General features: G+C 49.5%; 1 protein-coding gene across 1 annotated transcript in view; it reads left to right on the top strand.

The window, feature by feature from the left end:
- Nucleotides 1–21106, top strand: part of XXYLT1 (xyloside xylosyltransferase 1) — a 170514-nt gene that overhangs the window by 75485 nt on the left and 73923 nt on the right. Inside the window, exon 3 of the mRNA XM_086675045.1 lies at nt 20798–20930. Within this exon, the coding sequence (XP_086531171.1) occupies nt 20798–20930 (133 nt within the window). The remainder of the gene's footprint in view (nt 1–20797; nt 20931–21106) is intronic.

Below are 21106 nucleotides of genomic sequence, written 5' to 3'. Positions count from 1 at the left end.
ATTCTCTCTGTCTGTCTGTCTCTCTCTCTGTCTCTCTCTTGCTCGCTCTCTCCTCTCTCTCCTTTTACCCCTCTCCTCCACTGGCTCTCTCTCTCTCTCTCTCAAAAAAAAGAAAAAATCACCAGAGAAATGTCTGCATGTCCTCGTGACCTCCTTGTGCGGTGGGCTTCCTGTCCAGCCACCAGCTCAGTGACTATACCCTTGCAGAGTGAGGAAGCCAAAGGCTGTGCCCAGCAGTGCTTCTGCTGACACAGGTTCTGTGGGCTCGTCACCTGTGAGAGGCATCTCAGGAGTGACATCTGGTGACTGTCCTCCAGGGAAAGGGGGGTTGTGGCCTCAGATAGAGAACAGGAGTGACTCTCTGGCAGGAGCAGGGGCTTGGTGGGGAGCAGGGCAGTGCCTGCTTTGCAAATGCAAGCTCACTTCATCCAAAGAGATTCCTTTAAATTTGATTCCCTGAAGCCCGAATTTTACCCTGTTGCTTGACTGCCGTGGTGGGGATGGTGGGAGGAAGGAACTTTGGGGAAATAGGAAGCTCTGGCCCTTTGAAAATCGGAAAGGAAAATGAAAGAGCTTTGAAATGATGCTTTTAGTCACTGAGAAAATAGGATTCAGCTAACAAAAATATAGTTTCATGCCAGTTTTTTAGACACATGTCGGGTGTACCCTGGGAAGTGGGTTTTTGTTGTTGTTGTTGTTGTTTGCCAGGTCTTAGAAGACTCACTGTCATTTGGCATTGGGTACCACCAAGGTCAGTGGGCGCCCCCCCGTGTATGTACTGTGTTGGTGGTTGGTTCCGGTTAGAACCGGAAGGGGTCTGAGGGACCCCCAGGCCTGGCCCCTTGTTCCACAGATGAGGAAGTGGACTCAGGGGCCACAGTGAGGCTGACCACGTGTGCCAGGGACCCTGCGAGCCACACCGGCTTCTTGGCCTCACCAGAAATGCTGATGAGGAATTAGGATTGCGGTCTGTGGGGTCACCGGAGTGTGTCTAGTTCCAAAACCTCCGGCAGCTCCTCTTGTTTTCCCGTCCAAGCATGGGCAAAGGAGCTGCCCTTCTGTGGGGCCCGTGGATGGTGGGGCCGGGGGCGGCTTGGGAAGCATTGGTTCTATTCTTTGTTTGGTTTCTCTATCCCAGGAGTCAGAGGGAGCAGGGCAGCCCATGGGGAGGCCGATCAGATGAGGGGCAGTTGACTTGAGTGCACCCAGAGAGAGCCCACACTTTTGACCTGCGGATACTCCCTTTGGGGCCCCAGCCCTTTGTAGCCACAAGTGACCGTACGTGGCCCCAGCTCCTAGCAGGGCAGTGGCATGCTGTGCTGTGCCCAGACCTCCTCGCCAGGCAGCAGGAGAACATGGGAGTGTTTTTGTCCATGGGACTCGGGCACATTCTTGGTGCCCAGAGCAGCCCTGCGTATGGGGACCTCAGCTTTGTTCCCTGCCACCCAGGCTGGGCTCTGGTCAGCCAGTCCCAGAAAAGCTTGAGCTTCTCTGTCTGAACCATGGCTTTAATTCAGAGCCTCCTCCTCTCTTGTCCCGACTATTACAACTGCCCTTTGTCTCCCTCCTCAGCCTGGCCCCTCCACACAGCTTGGGAGGGCTTCACAGGGCACTCAGCAGCTCCCTGACTCCCTGCCATAATTTGCCCCCAGACCACCTTTCCACCCTCACCCCCTGCCCCCTGAACCCCTTATAAGTCCTTTACCACAGCCAAACTGGCTTGCTGTCTGCTCTCCCAGAGCTTTCTGCTCTCCTAGGCTCACATGGCCCTGCCTTTGCTGATGCCAGGCTCTCCTGTAATTCCATTTTCCACAGAGAAAAAACGCTGGTGTATATCAGGTTTTCAAAGCCTGACATGGACTGAATTGCATATCCCCCCCCAGGTTCAGATGTGGAAGCCTAACTTCCAAGATGGTGGTCTTTGGAGATGGGCCTTTGGGAGGATCTTAGGGTTAAATGAAGTCATAAAGGTGGGGTCCTCATCAGATGGGACTGATGCCCTTTATCGAAGAGGGAGAGATGCCAGAGTGCTCTCTCTGAACAAGCGTAGAGGAAAGGCCTGTGGGACACTGTGAAAAGGCGGTGGTCTACAAGCCAGGAAGAAACCCCTTGGGGGAAAGTGAATTTGTCAGCACCTTGATTGTGGACTTCCAGCCTCTTGAACTGTGGGAAGATCACTCTCTTTTGTGTAAGGTAGCCAGTCTGCAATATTTGGTTCTGGTGGCCTGAGCTAACGGAGACAAGGCCCGAGCGAATACCAAGTCTCCTCCAGGTCTGCCTGCTCGCTGCGCCCAGAGCACTGCCCCTGCACCCCGGAAATGCACCACGGGCTTCCTCGAGTGGTGGTGGCTTGTATTTAATCTCCATCATTAGTCTGTAAGCACTTTGATGGCAGAGACCTTGTTTTGCTTCACCTAATCAGAGAGTCAGATATTATATGTTTATTCAACTAATAATTGAATGAAAATTGAATGAATTAACCCCCAGCCCCACCTTCCCACCCTACATCTTTACAGCTGGCCGCGAGGCTGCACAGAGTACTTTTATGGCCACTTTTCTGCTGTCCCTGCACTGGATGATCGTTAACCCGGTTCCTCTTGTGTATTAACATGCGGCTGAGCAGGGGTGGGGGGAGGGGCCCCAGAGTGTTCTTTTTTACCCTTTTATGCCCCGATTGGTGTGGCTTTCCCAGCCCAGCTGGTGGGAGGAAAGGAACTGTTTTGGTGATGGCACAAAGGAGAGCTGAGGCCAGGACCAGAACCGGACCATAATGACAGGGAGATGTTAGGGAAGGAAAGCAGGCCTATGTCCCTATGCCTTCCTGGTATGGTTTTCCTTGAGGAGCAGCGGCCACATCCTCTGTCTTTGGACCCCAGCCTCCCAAAACTTAGGTGACGGAGAGAAGCAGCTCCCTAGATGGGAGCTCTGTTATGTCTCTCAAGTTGAACATCATCACCACTAAGATCACAGCCCCGAGAGCCAGGGTGCCTGAGGGGCACATCACATCAGATACCAGGACACCTGGTTGGGGAGAGAGGTGTCATCTGTGGTGGGGGGAGGTTGCCTAATCAGCTCACCCTCCTGCCCTGCTCAAGTCCTGTGGCAGGTCTGCCCACTGAATGCTCTGGCCATGACTTTTACACCTCCCTCTCCTCTTTCACTCGGCTCAAGGCCAGCTCTGGGTTTTCACCAGTGGCTCCCTTTGCTCTGTGTTCCCCTGTATCTTGGCATTTCTCTTTCCCCATCGTTCACGTCTCAGCTCAAATGCTGCTTGTTTAAAAGGTGTTCTCGGTCTTCCCAACTTCACTTGCCCCTCACCATATCCTGTTGCACCCCCTTGCTCAGCTTGCTTCTTCTCCCCCCCCCGCATTTCCTGCTGTGTGAAGTCATCTTGTCCAGACTGTGAGTGACATGGAAGCAGGTCCCTGGGCTGTCTTCCCTGCTCTATCTGCAGTGGTCAGAACACCGGCCACATAGCAGGGGGCTAATAAATACCTGTTGGATGATCAAAAGAATGCACAGCTGTCCGTCATGAACAGGAAAGGTGTCCTGTGTCTCAGAACTGTGCAGTGCGTTGCTGGCTCGTGTGTGGTTGCTGTGCCTACCGTGGTGCTGTCCTTGGACTTAGGAGAGAACGCAGGGTTCTGCTCACACTGCCAGCCTCAGGGGGTGTGTCTACTCCTGAGTGGTTTACTTCCAGCAACATTGACTTTTTTTTTGCTTTTACTATAGCACGTCAAGGCTCTCATTAGATGCAGAAGGCAAATTTGGTGCAGTTCCAGATTTTCCTGTTGGAAAGGGGGCTCCATCTTTGAACAGAAAGTCACAGCTCTGCCTGAGCTAAAGTGTTTTTGGCAGTTTTGGTCTTCAGGAAGACCCTGAGGTTTTAGAGACTGTTTATATCAAAGGAATGGAAGTTACCAGGCATCACAACTGTACTTCAGATGTGAGTGGAGGTGAAAGTGTTTTAAAAAGAAAACAGGGCTCATCCTGGCTTCCACAGAAAAGGAACATTCCTTTTTCTTCTGGTATGTGTTTCTTGTTCCTATGACCACACAGTCACGCCTCACTTTATAATTGAAATCATTTGGCGATCATTTTAAGCTTGTTCAATTCTTCTGTCACTGACAGTTATCAAACTCAGTACCTGGGTGTTTATCACTAATGACTAATAAGGTCACGATTGACTGTTATGTGAATTGCACAGAGACGGCTTTGTCTCTTAATATTGGAGTGGAATATTCATAAACAAATTTGCCCTGACCTAGTATTCCGGTAGCCAGACGATCTACACTGCCATGTGGGAAACTATCTGCCTCAATAGAGGGGAGAACGGGACAGGTCAAGGCCTCTCTGCTGAGCAATGTAGGTTTGGAGAACAGTCAAGACACCAAAACTGTGGACACTATCCTGCCAAGAAAAGGTCCAAATATCATGTTTCCATAGGAATGCTCAAGTTTTTCCCTCATACAGGCACGCAGGAAATTAAACCACAAGAAAGGCCAAGTCAAAATTTCTTAATCCACCCAAACAATGAAATTTGAAATGTGGGTTTATGGTTGGAAAGTGGCTGGGTAAAAATAGTGCTGAGTGACTCAACAAATCAGCCTCTTAGGCTCCCAGAGCTGCTTATGCTTGTGGGCTTGGTAGAGGATCCCAGGGGTTGGCTGGTCAGAACTTGCCTTCCTTTGGGAAGGCTGGGCTGTCAGAACTCAGTCCCACTCCTGACACCTCTTGCCCGTGTTTCCTTCTTTCTCTGTACTGAATTCCAGAAGTTTTCAGTGCACGCTCACCACTGTCTTTTGGTGCTGTGACTCAGACGGAAGCCCCTTGCCTGCTTTTGGAGTTGGGTTCAGATGCCCTCTATGTTTTGGGACAGTGGCAGCTTTATTGCCTTCAGCCACCATTTTCCACAGGGAGGTTCTTACGGTCACTTACCTGACTGGAGGGACTTGCTCTGCCTACCCCCTCAGGCTATCCCCTTTGCTGCAGAAGGTTGACTGTACATCCCAGGTTGTGGTCCTGTGTCTTTGTATATCTCTAAGGCTGGTCTGTCTTTTTTTGGATTCCTCACGCCTGGAGCTGAGAGAAAGACTGAGAGAAAGACTCCTCATAGTAGACTCGAGGGTTTTTTCTCAGCTGCTGAGATCTCCAAAGTGCCTGCATTTGCCTTGAACTTCGAAGAGGTGTTTGGCAAGAGGAGATGTGGAAAATGTAGCACAAGTACACTTACATAAATGACAGGAAAAAACATCAGATGAGAGTAACTCCCAGCTTGTTCTTTCCTTTTTCTTAAAAAAAAAAAAAAAAAAAAAAAAAAAAAAAAAAAAATGCATTTGGAAATCCAGAAAGCTACCTTGTGGTGAAGTAAGAGGGAGGCAGATATCTCTAGATGGACTTGATTATAGGATACAGATTATAAAAATGGGTAGCTCTAGCCACCTTGAGAAGGAATCCTAAAAAAAACTAAAGGTCATGGCAAATACCTTAAATCTGATATGTGTTGCCATAAAATGGGTATATTCTATGAGGTAGTTAATTAATCCCTTAATGAATGTTTTTAATTGAAAAAATGTTTTTAATTTAAAAGCAATACATGTCCATTTTGAGAAGATGAAAGTACTTTAAAAAATGCACATTTTCTGGGGCGTCTGGGTTGGCTCAGGCCATTAAGCCTCCGACTTGGGCTCAGGTCACGATCTGGCGGTTCATGGGTTCAAGCCCTGCATCAGACTCTGTGCTGACAGCTCAGAGCCTGGAGCCTGCTTTGGATTCTGTGTCTCCCTCTCTTTCTGCCCCTCCCCTGGTCGTTCTCTCTCTCTCTCTCTCAAAAATAAACATTAAAGGGGCGCCTGGGTGGCGCAGTCGGTTAAGCGTCCGACTTCAGCCAGGTCACGATCTCGCAGTCTGTGAGTTCGAGCCCTGCGTCAGGCTCTGGGCTGATGGCTCAGAGCCTGGAGCCTGCTTCCAATTCTGTGTCTCCCTCTCTCTCTGCCCCTCCCCCATTCATGCTCTGTCTCTCTCTGTCCCAAAAATAAATAAAAAAACGTTGAAAAAAAAATTAAAAAAAAATAAATAAATAAACATTAAAAAAAAAACTTTTTTAATGCACATTTTCTTCCAGTTCTTCCAGTGTATACACATATAAATACATCAATAATACTTTGTGTATATTTGACATACTGATAATCATGTTATTATTATATTATATGTCTTAGAATATTATATGTCTTAGAATATTATATGTCTTAGAATATTATATGTCTTAGAATATTATATGTCTTAGAATATTCATTTCAGTGATTACAAAAGAATACATACGTACTGTAGAGATGTAGACTACCATAAAGAAATTTAAATAATCTGTAATGCCACAGTGGGATGAGGCAAAGCAGCCATGCCTCCCAGTAGTCACAGCTTAGTGCAGTTCCCTCCCTTGAATTTGGGCTGGCTCGGTGACCTGTTTTTGACAAATAGGGTATTGTGGAAGTGACGTAGCATGACTTCTGAGGCTTGGTCCCTAGGAGCCGTGCACTGTCAGCCTGGGTCTCTTGGAACACTTGTTCTTGGCAGGCTCCCCTTTGGGAATCCAGCTGCCACGCCGGGCAAAGCCAATACCCTAGGGAGAGCCCACAGGAAAGCGCTTTGGTTGAGAGCCCCGGCTGAGCTCTTTGCCGATAAGCAGTGTGAGTCATGTGGTCATCCAGCCTTTTGGCTGACGCTGCAGCCTCAGCTGCTATTTTACTGTCTCCACAAGGGAGACCCCACGTGAGGACCGTCCAGCCAAGCATAGTTGACCCGCAGATCCATGAGGGATAAGCATACAGTATTTGAAGATGCTAACTCTTGGGGTGGTTTGTTATCAGCAACAGATAAACTGGCATGGGGTATGGGTGGATTTCGAAGCGAACGTGTTTAAAGGGAGCCTGTGGAGGCGAAAGAACTCAGACTCTGGAACCACTTAGGCCTGATGTGCATTCCTGCTTTGTCACTCACCAGCTGAGTGACCTTGGGCAAGTTCTGTGGCTACTATAAACCTGAGTTTTCCACCTTTGTTAAATGGGAACTGGGAGATTTAAAAGTTATCCAGTGTGGGGCGCCCGGGTGGCTCAGTCGGTTGAGCGTCCGACTTCAGCTCAGGTCATGATCTCACAGCTCATGAGTTTAAGCCCTGCATCGGGCTCTGTGCTGACAGCTCGGAGCCTGGAGCCTGCTTTGGATACTGTGTCTCCCTCTCTGTGCCCCTAACCCACTCACATTCTGTCCCTGTCTCTCTCAAAAAGAAATACACATTAAAAAAATTTTTTTTTGAGTAATCTAGTGTGTGGCACACAGTAGGTACTACATAAATGTTAGTTTCATATGGTAATACTTATCACCGTGAAGAATGCTCGTAAGGAGGATTGGAAGCAGTAGTGGCGGCAGCAGAGAATATATAATGAAAATGCTACTAGATTTGCAGTTTTTGAGGCTAGTAACAATGGCATTCATTTCTGAACCTCCTCCACACTGTCATAGTACATCGGCACGCAGTAGGGACTTTATGGCTTGTTTGGCTTGGCATGGCTGGGGTCAACACAGAGAGGCTTATCTCCTGTGCCTGATAAATGTGCTATTCTGAGAACAGCCGCTGGGTTATGAGTGAGGGAAAAGGGCCACCTCTGTTCAGAATCATGGGTGGCAGGCCGGGGTGGGGGTCTTGGAGGACGTGTGTCCTAACCCGCTCGTCTTTACAGTCTGGGAGAACTGATGCCCACATGGGAGGTGGCTTGCCCAAGGCTGGACGTAGCGGCAGAGTCAGACCTGTGAGCCAGGCCTCTACCCCAGTGCCCTGTCTACTCACGCTTGCCTTAAGTCCTTAAATTCACATTTCATTAAATAAGGTAGAGCCCATGCATTGCTTGTTTTACGAAATAGAGGAAAGCCAGGGTGGGGTGGTGTCGCCTTCTGAAACTATTTGCAATACGCAGTCATGTCCTACTAGTCTCTCTCTTCACTTACTTATTTTTGTAAGAATGCACAAGGGCCCTCTAGCGTGGTACCGCTGGAGGTTTTCCAAGAGGGTCATTTTCCATCCCTCCCGCCCCTCCCACCTCCCACTGGGTTCTTGGAAGATGGATCTGAAGTCACACCGCCAGCAACCCTGATGCTCCCCTGTCCAGTGCCCCTGTGGCGGGCGACCCCGAAGCCTTCCAGTCAGGGAAGAATTTGCCCGGCACGACCTGTTGTAAGCAGGGATGCCAGAAAGTTCTTCTTTACAGTAGAATGGCAGCTAATAAACGTAGAGGGAATGAAGGCGTTGGAAAGTCACCATTTGGTGATAACCATTATAGTAATAATTTATTCAGGTGAGGCGAATCAATGGATACTGAACCAGAGCAGGCAAAAATTTGTTTGGGAATAGGATATTTTCACCGTCTCAAAACGTTTCCCCACATAATGCTGTTGTTACAAAGAACAAACGGTAACTTTACGATTGACATTAACATCATCAGTAATGGGACAAATTGACATGCTGTGCCTCCTGATGTGACAGCAAGAAGAGCACCGCACTGTGTCTGTGGTTTTCTTGACAGAGATGCATAACCTGAATCTAATCACGAGGAAACATTAGACAAATGCACGTTGAGGGAGATTTTACTAAATAATTGGGCTGTACTCCTCAAATCGTCCCTGGTCACGCAAGATGAGGAAAGACCGAGGGACTACTTCAGGCGGAAGAGATGTGACAACTATATTCCATCCTAGACCAGAAGTTTTGTTTTTGTTTTTGGACAATTGACAGATTTTGAATGGGACTATAGATTAAATGGTAGTGATGCATTAATGTTAATTTCGCGGTCCTGATAGTTGTGTTGTCATGAAGTTTCTTAGGAAATACACGCTGAAATATTTAGGCCTAATTTTTTTTTTTTTAATTTCATCTGCAATTATGTCAGTTCGGCATTATATTTTATGTCTTTAATTAAAAATTAAAACAAATGACTTAAATTTTAATTATAAAATAGAAACTAGGTAATTAAATGAAATTAAGATTTAATTAAAACAGAAATGAATTAATTAGTGCTTAGGTACAGTTTGGAAGACAGAATCTTTTTGGTTATAGAGTCTGGGATGGGAACAGGTTAGGAAGGGGTTTTCTCAGACACCCTTGCTCCATAGGAAGGCAGATTTGTGTTTTATTTTTTTTTAATTTTTTAAAAGCTTATTTTATTTTGAGAGAGGGAGACAGTGCAGTGGGGGAGGGGCAGAGAGAGGGAGAAAGAATCCCAAAGAAGCTCCACTTGTCAGCTTACAGCCTGATGCGGGGCTCGAACTCAGAGTCGGATGTTTAACTGCCTGACCCACCCAGGCGGCCCCAGATTTGTGTTTTAAATGGAAGTTAGAATGGAGTCTTGTGGCTTCCTCAGGTTCTCAGGTAATTCTTAGCAGACTTAGGCTCCTGCGAGGCTCCCCTTAACCTTGGTAAACAGGGGTGAAAGCATTGAAACACCACTGTGTTGGTGGGAGAGTCTATAAAATAGGGACAGTAATCCCTACATGTAAAGATTAAATGAGGTAAAATACATAAAAATGCTTAGCACAGTATGTGGCATTTGGAACCTCATTTTATAGGTGATGATAGATCGTTTTTTTTAACGTAGCATAAGAATCAATAAAATAACATGACATTTTGGCAAGAGGCCTGGCTCAGGAGACAAGAAACCTGAAAAGCTATCTGACCACTGGCCAAGTCAGTTTGCAAACTGTCACGGGCCCACAGGTGTTGCTCCCCCAAAAATTAAAACCATATTTTTTTTCTCCTGCTGCAAAAAGTAAGGGAATGGGTAGTTCTTTGCATATAAGCCTCAAAAAGATATTTCTGGGCTCCTAACACAGAGAAACTGGTTTTTCCCTTTGACAGTTGCCGCGATGTGGATTTCTGGGCACAAGGAATGACGTGGGGCCGCTCTCTCCTCGGCTGCCCTGTGGTCCTGGGAGAACTTGCTCGTGTGCCCGCGGCCGGGCTGCTGCTTCTCCGAGAGGGGCAGCTGGCTCTTCCCCTGATCGCACTTACCCTCCTCGTGCGGCGTCTCAGCCGTGGTTGCAGGTCCTTCTGCTGCGTTCGCTGCAGAGGGGGTGGGGGAGACCTGGGTAGCGGTAGGCTGCAGGACCCCACAGAGAGGAGGGTGAGTCCACTGGGTGAAAAGGCCTCAGGACGTTCAGGCCCAGGAAGGAGTAATGGGTTCATCATCCATACCGGGAGGAACTGCCAAAATACAGAAACCGTTTCATTAGTGACGTGGAAGAGATGGCCGCAGTGCTAGGACGCTGACAGCAGGATCGTCTGTGCTCGCGTGGGTGTCGTCACCAGGGACCCTTGGTCAGCCTTCTGGCCCAGCACACAACCAGGCAGTGCGTGTCAAGTGTGCTCTCAGTGCCAGAATGGGCGCCTGAGAGGCCTGCCGCCAGAAACAGGGTGAGGAGGTGGCAGCCACCCCCACGTGGTGCCTCCCAAGCGAGGTGTCGTGCTCACAGAACTCCCATGGCGTCCTGGAGACCGTTTGAAGGGCCTGCCCTGCTGTCTGGGGTCTGACTGTCTCTGGCGTGGTTCACCTTCCTCGTGACTGTGTCTGGATTCCGAGAGACACATTGGGACACACGGTGGAGAGCCGGCCTGGATGTGACGAGTGAAGCCAGTGATGGAGGAGCCCTGCCCTGGTGGGCACACTCTCAGGGGTGGCCAGCAAGGAGCCGGTGAGGGCCGATCGGAGGTCTGGAAGGTGGGCGGACGGGAGCGCGGCAGGAGCTCACCAGCGGCGAGAGGGCTTCCTGAACAGGGAAGAGGTGTGTGCACATGGGTCAGAGGACACGGGCTTGGTTCCTGTTTTGCCGTTATTGATGATGTGAGCTTAGCAAAGCCTAATCCTTTGGGCCTGTATTTCTTCACCTGTCAAGTGAGTGGAATTACTGTGTGCCAGCTGTGGAAGTACTGCTAGTTGCTGCTCTGTGTCCATTCTCTTCCTTTTCAGTTATTTGTTTGTTTGTTTGTTTATTATTTTTTAATGTTTATTTTTGAGAGAGACAGACAGAGCAAAAGTGGGGGAGGGGCAGAGAGAGAGGGAGACAGAGAATCCGAAGCAGGCTCCAGGCTCCGAGTTGTCAGCACGGAGCCCGACGCGGGGCTCGAACCCACGAACCACGAGATCATGACCTGAGCCAAAGTCAGACGCTCAACTGACTGAGCCACTGAGGTGCCCCTTCTTTTTCATTTATAAGCGAATCCCATTTATTTGGGTGCAGCATTATGCCCCGTAAAATAATTTCATAGCTTCCCTTGCAGCTAGGTGTGGCCATGTGACTAAATTAGGGACTTCCAGGAAAGTTGTTCAAAGGGTCTGCCTCATTGCAGGGGGTAAGGGGAGGGAACCTTTCCCTTTCTTCCCCCTTGTTGCCTGGAGCCCCAGTAGCTCTCTGGCACCATGCAGTGACCTTGAGAATGGAAACCAGGTCTAGGATAATAGAACGGAAAGGTAGAAGGAGCCAGGACCTTTGACAGCTTCATGAAGTGGCCCTACCACACCTGGATGACTTAGCTTTAGTCTTCTGTGTGTTCAAACCATTGTTACCTTACATCTTCTGTTCTATACAGCTGGACCCAACCCACATGGATGCCCCTGCCCCCTAGGGTTGTTGTAAGGTTTAAACAAGCTAAAGCATAGCAAAGCGTTTTGTGAGTTGGGAAAGCACTTTGCACGTTGCTATGTGCCATAAAAATACAAGGAATCAGTCCTGTTATTGCCATTGTCATTTGCGTAAACCTAAGGGGCAGGCTGCGGTGACCAGGCCCAGACAAGCTGGCTGGGCCAGGGGCACCAGTGTGTGTCAGAGCTTGGCATGGGGATGGGGGCTGCAGGCAGTGGAATAAAACCTTTGTTACTTTTCCTTTGGGGGAGTGCAAGCAGGGGAGGGGCAGAGAGGGGGACAGAGGATCCAAGGTGGGCTCTGTGCTGACAGGCTGACAGCAGTGAGTCTGACGCGCGACTCAAACTCATGAACCGTGAGATTGTGACCTGAGCAAAAGTCAGACGCTCAGTTGACCGAGCCATGCAGATGCCCCTAGTTTTCCTAATTTTACACTGAATCCATAGGTGTGGCCTGGGCTCAAATGTGAGAAAGAGGGAGAGAGTGGTTGGGGGAGGTAAAGAGTGAGGGCAGATGAGATTAGAAACAGGGGCCCCCACAATTCTGGTGAAGAACCTCAGAGTGAGCAGTTTGGAAAGTTGAGCCGTGAGAGCGTTCGGGTAGACTAGTGGTCAGTGTATCACTATTTTCAGAAAACACCTGTGACTTCTGCCCAAAGAGGACTGTTTTCTCCAGCTGCCATTCCCAGGGCTCTCTGAAAAAAGCCTCCTGGTGAAGAGCAGAGACCTGGCGTCAGTCTCCGTGTTGGTGAACAAAGCCAGAATGTGGTCATGCCCCAAATAGGAAGCAGGGCTTAAGCTTTTGCAGATAAAAAATCAAGTTTCTAGCAGACCCCAGAGAGCTAGAAGCTGTGGAGAGGCCAGCGGGGGCCACGGACATCCATGCCATAGAAAGGAAAGAAAGGCGGATGTTCTGCTTTCCAAATCCAAAATTCAGTTTCCTCTGTAGATTAAAATTCGTAAAGATACATGAGCTATAATTTCATATTGGCAATAGAAGTGAGAGGAAAATTGAGACCAGGTGTTATATGTGTTGTCGTATATTATATACGTCCCTAAAGTTTTTCAGCCAAGTTGGAAATAAATTCTGTCCTATCCTAAAGGATATGATTTATATACCTAGTCACCGAAGGCACTAGGGGTGAGGGAGGAGGCTCATGTTACACTGTTGCTAAAGCAAAAACTCTGCCTTTTCATAATAATTTGTTTTGTTTTGTCCACAAAACAGGAGCTGACAGTTATAAAAAATGTGAGCGCGGAGCCATAGCTCACACTCACTTTTCTATGCTTAATTTTGAGAGGGGGTGAGTAGGGCTGGAAGAAAGAATTTGTTGTATAGCTAATGCATAAAACTGACTGTGGCCATTAATTTCAACCTCTTGGCCCCCAAACCTTTTACCAGAGCTGCTAACAGGTTGTATAAATCACTCGCAGGAACTCCATTTCCTCCCTTCGCTCCTCCCCCAGAGGTAGGTGCAGGCTGCTGATGTGGAAAACAGAGATCAGCCTGGGGAGAGTCAGGGACTTCCTGGCTGAACAGCGTCTGCAGGGTCCAGCCTGTTGTGTCCTGGCCACCCTGGGGAGGGGGGCGGGGGAGGAGGGGGGAAAGGGGTGGGGGGGGTGGTGAAGAGCAAGATGGGCTTTAGAGCCCAGCATTCCCTGGTGAGTCTCAGCCCTGCCACTTTCCAGCTGTGTGATCTTGATTACCATACTTCTTCATTTCCTCATTTGTCAAGCAGAAATCATAATACCAATCTCAGAGCATTTGGATGATTAAATGATTATAATACATTTTGTGCCTGTTGGCTATTGTCATTGAAAACTTCCTCTCAACTTTTGTGGCGTGAAACTCTTTTTTTTTTTACCTTCCCTGAAGTTTCTCCGTTGGCCTCTGCTCAGTGGAAGGGAACTCCAATAGTTTTTCAGCTCACTGAGGGTAAGGGTCTTGAGGGAGGTGGTTGTGGGAGGTGGGAACCCCTTCTCTGTCCACAGAAGCCCCAGCCACTGTACCAGGGTGCTCTGGAGCTGTCTGATGTTTTCATCCTTGATGTGGCAGCATTTCATATGTTTAAAGATAAGGAGATTTTAAAAGGGCCTCAGGGACGTCTGAAGGCATTTCAGACATCTGTGTGTGAAGGCACACACGGAAACCCGTGTGTGATGGATCAAACGCACTGCTGGGTGAGGAAGTCTGTGATCTCAACTCTGATGCTTCCTCACTAGGTTGCCTTAGACAAGTCGCCCATACTCTCTCTGCTTCTGGTTTCTCATTTGAACACAGGAGGTCCTAATGGCTGCCTGGCAGAAGTGAAGCAGAGGTTCATGAGCTGGCTCAGTAAGTGTAAAGCCCTCATCATGGCCTGGCACACGGATACCATCTCTCTGCTCCTCAGGAGGGACCGTGTGACCAGGCTGGAGGAGCCCCAGGAGTCTGTACCCAAGGCCTTGGACGCTTGGCGTGTCCCACCTTCATTGGTGGCAGCTCTCCCCATAGTTAGCCTGCCGTCCTGCAGCTGGGCCTTATGCCGCGAAGGGAGTGGAGAGGGGGGCTTTGAGGGACAGGGAAAGGCCCAGCTGGGAAGAGACCCAAGTTCTCTGTTGGGTCTGAGAATCACCACAGCCACTGTCAACTACAGACGCCCTCAGGGGCACCGCTGGGGTCTGTGCATTGTGGTGGCCAGTCTTCCATCACAGCCCGAGACCCTGTGCAGCAGGAGCAGCCAGTCTGGCGTGGCTGGTGCGGCACATCAGGATTGGGCCTGGGCCGTGGGCCTCTTACCATTGGGGAGGGGGGGGGTCCCTACCCCTCTCAGTGGCCTTTGGCTCCTGCAGGCCAGATGTGCCTCCGAGGAGCCATTACGAAGCACCAGAGGAGGATAAAACAGGTGGCAAATTGTTGCAGTGTTTCCAAGCAGACAGTGAGAAATCAAGCTTCCTTTCCAGGCAGCTGCTTCCAGATTCTCCACCTCATGACACCTCACAGACTCGGGTTGCCACAGTGTCCCCTTCTCCCTGAACCCTCTCCTGGCTAATGGAAAGCTAGGGGTGGTGTTCTGAGGTGAAAGCCCTCTGATGTGTTATAAATATTTATCTCTGGAAAGCTCTGAAGCTTTTTCAAGACAGAAGGAGAAAGGAGGCACTTGCACAGTCGACCCGCCCCCTCGGAGAAGGCCCGTTCGTTGTGCAGGATGGTAGGACCAGTGCTTACCCAAGTATGTCTGTCTTTTCATAATTCCCTGATCTATTTTGTCGTGTGTTGTTCTGTGTGTGTTAGGATGCATCTACCAGGAATTACTTCTGGGGCTAGGAGAAGGGAGGGGAGTGGAAAAGAGGCTTCTTTTCCCCTTTTGTTTGTTTTTGGGTATCATTAATTACTCACTCTGGGTTGTAATTCCATCCATGGTCAGATGACATGCCTTGTGACTGGTTTAATTGAAGGCTGATGATGAGCTGTCTCAAGCCTTTCCACGGGGGAATGTTGTCTTGGGAAGCGCCCAGCTGGTTCTAAGGCCGCGCATGTTGTCTTCTGCCGTGCACTGGAGCAGAGGAATGGACCCTCTGGCTCAGCCAGGCTGTGCTCGGGGCCTCAGGCGCCAGCAGCCGGGTTGGGCCTCCTGAACCCTGAGTACAGTCACCTGGGCAGTCAATTACTTCCTCCGTGCTCTCCAGGGCCAGGGTGGTCATGATGGTAATGGTCTAGGTCTTGAAAGCTGCATTTTTAGCCAGCACTTCTAGTCCCGTCTTTCCTTTTCTAACCTGTTAGAAACGAGCGGCACCATTTTGTTAGCCTGCAATGGGAGCATGAGAGAGTGAGGTGAGTGGATGTGGCCCCTTGTGAAGATGATACCACTACTTTACCCCCTTGAAGTTCAAGTGGAAAAAGGTCTCAGACCAAAAATCCCACCTAGATCCTTAGCATCCTTTCCCACTTTGAGCTGACATATACTAGTGGCTCCTGTCTTATTGTCAGATGTTTATCAGTCCTGTGGTTGGGGGTTTCAGCCAGGACCCCTGAACCGCCTTCTATACCCAGGATACAGCAATTCTTCCATTTCCTGAAATGGCCCGGGTCAGCCTGTCTGATCTCTTGCCAACAACCGTCCCCCATGGAAACCAGTGTTCAAAGCCCTGAATGCTGATCCATGAAGGGACACTGCTGGGAGTTCCTCTGCATTCTGTCATCTACTGAGGGGTCTGGCCAGCCTGCCTCAGCCCTGGTGCTCATCTGAGGATCATGTTCCTCAAATCCCTCATGCCACACAGGACTTTTCCTAACACATGGGCAAGCTTCCTTCTATCTGAGAAAATGATGCACTTCAGTTCTTGGTTTTGTGATTAAACACATACATGACAAGATTGGTAAGTTTGAGGGGCTGGTTGGATGGCCCATCTTCCAACTAACTGGATGTCGCAGCAAACATGTTTCCAGGAGTGAACAGGTCCAGCTAGAACAGAAGATGACTGGGTGGTGGACCAGCGGAGGTGGGGGGACGTGTTTTACTACTGGCTGTTGTAGTTCTCACACTAGGCACTGAGCTTGTGTCTCCATGGGTGACTCCTGGTTGTTAAGTCAGGCTTCTGCCTCCCTTTGAATGTGCGACTCAAGGTGTGTTCTTAGAGAAATTTAAAGATTTGTTGGCTTTGGTTGTTTTCTGACATCCCTGCCTGATGTTAATGTGAGAATATGGAGAGCAGTTTTCCAAAAGCTGGCTATAAAGTATGTGGATCATGGAGGTCTCTTCTTTCTTTAGCTGCGACTATTTATCTTCAGGTTTACGTTTTCATGGTATGATATGCACATCCTCCATGAGCTGCTTGTATTGGGTGCCTGGCAAGTCTTGCGCACAGCCCTTCGGGCCATATTATTTTGGCCACAGTGTTTTCTGCTCTTGAGTTTATGGCCCAAATTGGGAGTGGGTAGAGGGTGGGGGGCACTAATTGACATGAGAGCATCGGCTAGGCAATCAGAAGACCTGAGTTCTGGGACCAGCTTTGCCACTTAGCTCAACTGTGTGACCCCTGACAAGTCCCGTGTCATCCTTGGTCCTCAGTTTCTCCATCTGTATAATGGGTAGATTTGCTCTTCTTTCAGATCTGTTATCCTAGATTATTCTGCCCTTTTTTTTTTTTTTTAACCATTTTCTCACGGGATTCTGACATGGCAGACATTCACCCAGCCTGGATGCTGGCCATTGTTTTGAGTTTTGTAGATGTCTAGTCCCTTTTCTGAGACGCTTTTTCCCATGCTTTATAGATTTCATCTCCTTTTTGTTTTGGAGTCAGTTATCTCACCCATTTATTACTTAAATCTCAGTGGTCATAACTGCTGTCATTACAGCCGTCCTCCAGCCAGCATCCCCTCTGGGCCATCACCATTGCTGCCACTGCCATGTATCCATCTTATTTCGTCCTTAGAAGAGCCTTTCAACATTATAGATACCACCTCCCCTGCCTCAGCCATGCAGTTCCCACAGAGAGAGGACTATGCCAAGGACCAGAGGCCAGAGGAGCAGGGCCCTTTAAGAGAATCTCACCCCAGTCCATTCCAGCCTTCCTAGTAAGCATCTTCCTCTTTCCAGCAGTGACATTTGCAACTTGGCATCTTATTTCAAAATCACATAAAAGAATAACCGTCTGGATAGATGCCCGCATGACATTGCAGGTTGCTCTGAGGGCTGTCGGCTCTCAGAACAGAAGGGAGTGTCCTCCTGCCTCAGCCCAAAGAGTAGTAACTGGGTCAGTCCTTTCACATCAGTGTGAAGAAGTCCGTTCGTGCTGCCTCTTCCCTTCCTAACCAGTTAACGTATTTGGTGAAGTCCCTCTTGGAAGAAGTATTAGCAACTTATAGTAAAATAAGGTACCTTACAAGTGAGGAGTTATAAAACCATAAAAACATCTCAAATTCCTATGTCTCAGGGCCGCACATGGCCTTTTCCAGCTTTACCCCAGCCAGTCCCTAAAGGGCAGGGAAAGTGCTTAGATTTTTTGATGGGCTTCTTAAGACAAGGCCAGGGCTCTGCCAAAACGAAGGAGCTGGGTCTCTTCAGGAGACATCTGATGCCCCTGAACTCCGCTCTCCCAGCACATTCCCACCTTCAAGGAACACTCACTCTGGCAAAGATGGGGAGGCAGGGACCCAGGTGGCAAAGCCCATGACTTTGACCGGGGCCTGTCCAGGCAGGGGAGGGAAGGAGGCATTCGGGCTGCACTTCGCAGAATAGGTTGGATTTAGATGGCCTTGAAAGACCAAGGGGTACACATAGCACGTGGTAGACTCTTAAGGAAGACCAGCTGACTGAATGGCCTCTCCACCACTGGGAGTTTCTTTAATTATAGCGGAACTATTTGCATGTAGAGGACTTCCCTTACGTTCTACATTTGGCCAGCTTGTTGCTCCGCTTTTTGTCTGTCAAGGTCCTTGGCACTTCGCTGTGCCCCTCTATGGTGGCAGGGGGTGCCAGATCTGCCTCCCTGGAGCTTCTCTCTGATCAGAGGGGAATCAGGGTCAACTGGAAAGAGCGTGCTGGGCTTTCATGTGAAGCTGACCAAAGGTCAGACCCCAGCTCCAGCACTTGTTTATTGTGGGACCTTGGGCTGTTGTTTTTAACTTTCCTAAGGCTGTTTCTTCATGTGAACATAGGAATAACTCAACATGTTGAGTGGTTATGAGAAGTAAGCTAAGTGCCTGTGCAATATTGGGTACTTAAAAACCACTCACAGAAAGGGTGGGTGCTTCCATGTGACTGTCACTGGTGTCATTGGAGGTACACCCTGGAGCCATGAGGATGACGTTTCCCCTTCTTGCATAGCCCTGTCAATACCACACAGAAGTTCCACCATACATCCTTGAGGCCTCCCCATCTTTCGGCCAAACGCCCTTGTTCCCTTCCACCACCTTCCTCGGCAGAACCTGTCGTGATGTGGTTTCTGTCCTCAGAATGATGGTGCCCTCCTGTCCCTGTCTCATTAAGTGCTCTGCTCTACTGTGTGTAAGAACCACCTGAGACCCTGGATGTAGGAGCTTGGGGCACAGGAAGTGGAAAGGAAGGGAGGGAGGGAGGGAGGAAGAAAAGTGGCTGGACGGGGTGTGTGTGCACCCCCTCACCATGACCTCTTGATGGCTACGATTCTCATTCCTAGATGTTCTCTCCTGGGACACAGCATCCTTCCCTAAGGTCCCCATCAGGTACTGTGTCTTTGTTCCCCAGGGCCACCTCTGAAAGCAACGGGTGCCCTGACGCTCTGCCCTGTGGTCTGTCTCTCTTCTCCACTCCTAGTTTAAGGCAGCTTTCTGGGAGACAGCGACGTCAACACCAGGGCCTCCCGACCGCAGGCCCCGAGTCGTCACCTTTCCTGGTTTCTCTGTTGTTGTTGTTGTTATTGCTGTTTTTAGTGCAGGAGGGAGAGCAGCAGTTTTACTCATTGGCATGTGGGGATGGGCAGTGTGAAGCCAGGCAGGCAGCGGTGTTCCATGGCTGGGCGAGCTCATTTTCTTGCATCCCCTTCCCACAGGGCCAGAGAGGCGTGGCTTTGGTGCCCCCTTACTTTCCTCCGGCCTGGGCAGCTGGGGTCTCACCTAGTGTAACTTATTTTTTTCAGAACGCTCACGTCAAACGTCAACTGATGTGTTGTTTGTTTTGTTTTGTCTTTTTTTTTTTTTTCCTGTGCCACAAAGGAAAAGAGAACAAGAACAAATGAATCAGTTTTTCTGGAATCATAAGCTGTGATTTCTTCATAAACTAATTTCGAGAATGGCTATTGAATTCCACAAACATTCCTGAGTGTTTACTGACCACCAAGGCCTGCCCTATAAAGGGGTGGAGGCCGAGATGCCAAAGATAGGGTCCCTGTCTTCAGAGGGCTTCCTCGGGAAGCCTGTGCTCAGACAGCCGTCATGTCCTGGGGGGAGCCTCATGTTCCGGATGGGTGTTAGTGTGCCTCGGCTGCCCAGGCATGCCCATAGTTCACAGCCCAGCCCAAGTCTCCCTCCTCCATGAAGTCTCCTTTGACTGCGTCAGGCATCAGTGAGTTCCCTACTCTCCAGACCCTGGATTCCTGCAGTCCTCTGCAGCCTGAATACAAGATGTTTCCCATCTGTCCTCTCCTCTTCCCGGCACCACAGCCTCCCGAGGCCCGTTGTATCACCCCCACATTAACAAATGAGACAGCTAGGATTTAAACAAGTCATTTTCCCAGGGTCACAGAGTTAATCAGCAGCAAAGCTGGAACTTGCACTTCGTGTCCGATTCCCACCTCAGGCCTCCTCCTCAGTGCAGAGCACTTTCTCTCCTCCATCATCTGACCCTGAGCGCCCCCTCTCTGGAGCCCCTGCAGCCCCTCCCATTTCATGTCCGCACTGGTTCCTCCCCTCTTGGTTTCAGTCACCTGCTATCACTCCTGGGGTGGGGGGCAGAGGCCCATCAGCTGGGTCCGGTCCCCTGCTGGCACAGGCGCTGAGTCAGGCTTGGTAGGGGAAGGAGGAGAGAACTTAGCCAGTGCCTCCCTCCTCCCCTCTCGCCCTGAGTCATCTGGAGGCAACAGAAACAAACAGAGCTTATGTGCCAGGTAATTGTGAGACTCAGTTTGTCTAATTATAGTTCACTTTGTCTTTCAGCCAGTGGAATAAAAACAGTATCTGAAGTCTTTCAGCTGTTCCCCTTTGGGTCAGCATCCCAGCCTGACACAGTACGTTTGCAGAACGTGCTAATAAGGGCGGGTTTTCAGCTCTCTCTCCTATGGTCGTTTACCAGCTGTGCCCCAAAGAGAAACACCTGTATGCTCCGCACTAGATCCTTTTGAGAATGAAGTGGTGTGCTGTTGACAATGACACCAGGACAGTGGGCCTGAAGTAGGGCACATGGTCACCGAGCTATAGACAAGATGCCTGCCTGCGATTGGAAGGAAAGGTGGAGTGGTTGTTTACAAAGGCTTCTCATGCGGAGTGGGTTGCTGGTGGATGAAGCGCCTCTGTTTCCAGCCATAACTTTGCATCATTCAGTGACTGTAAGAATGATCCACTACCTGTTTCTGCAATTTCCACTCATTTTCTGTCAGTGGCTGAGCCTCCCAGGATGTGTGTCTGTGTCTTATTGTTTTCTTTTTCTTTCCTCCAGAGATCCTGCGGATAATTCAGCTGGACCTAGACCTGAAGTACAAGACCAACATCCGGGAATTGTTTGAGGAGTTTGACAATTTCCTGCCAGGCGCCGTCATTGGCATAGCAAGAGAGATGCAGCCAGTATACAGGTATGTGGCAGCTGTAGGGGACGTGGCCTCCAGGACCCTCTCCACCCCTTGTCCCCTTCCCCTTTCCCGCTACCCACTTCAGACTGGGATTTATCGGTAGACAGTCTTTCTACACTTAATCTCTTAGAGACACATTTGTACTTACTGCCTGTCGTCAACAGTGCGGGCAGGTGGGT

The sequence above is a fragment of the Puma concolor genome, chromosome C2 (assembly GCF_028749965.1).
Source record: "Puma concolor isolate L17-30 chromosome C2, mPumCon1.1.hap2, whole genome shotgun sequence".
In the NCBI taxonomy this organism is placed as follows: domain Eukaryota; kingdom Metazoa; phylum Chordata; class Mammalia; order Carnivora; family Felidae; genus Puma; species Puma concolor.
Note: the sequence above shows the minus strand (reverse complement) of the source record. Positions and strands in the feature narration are given on the sequence as shown.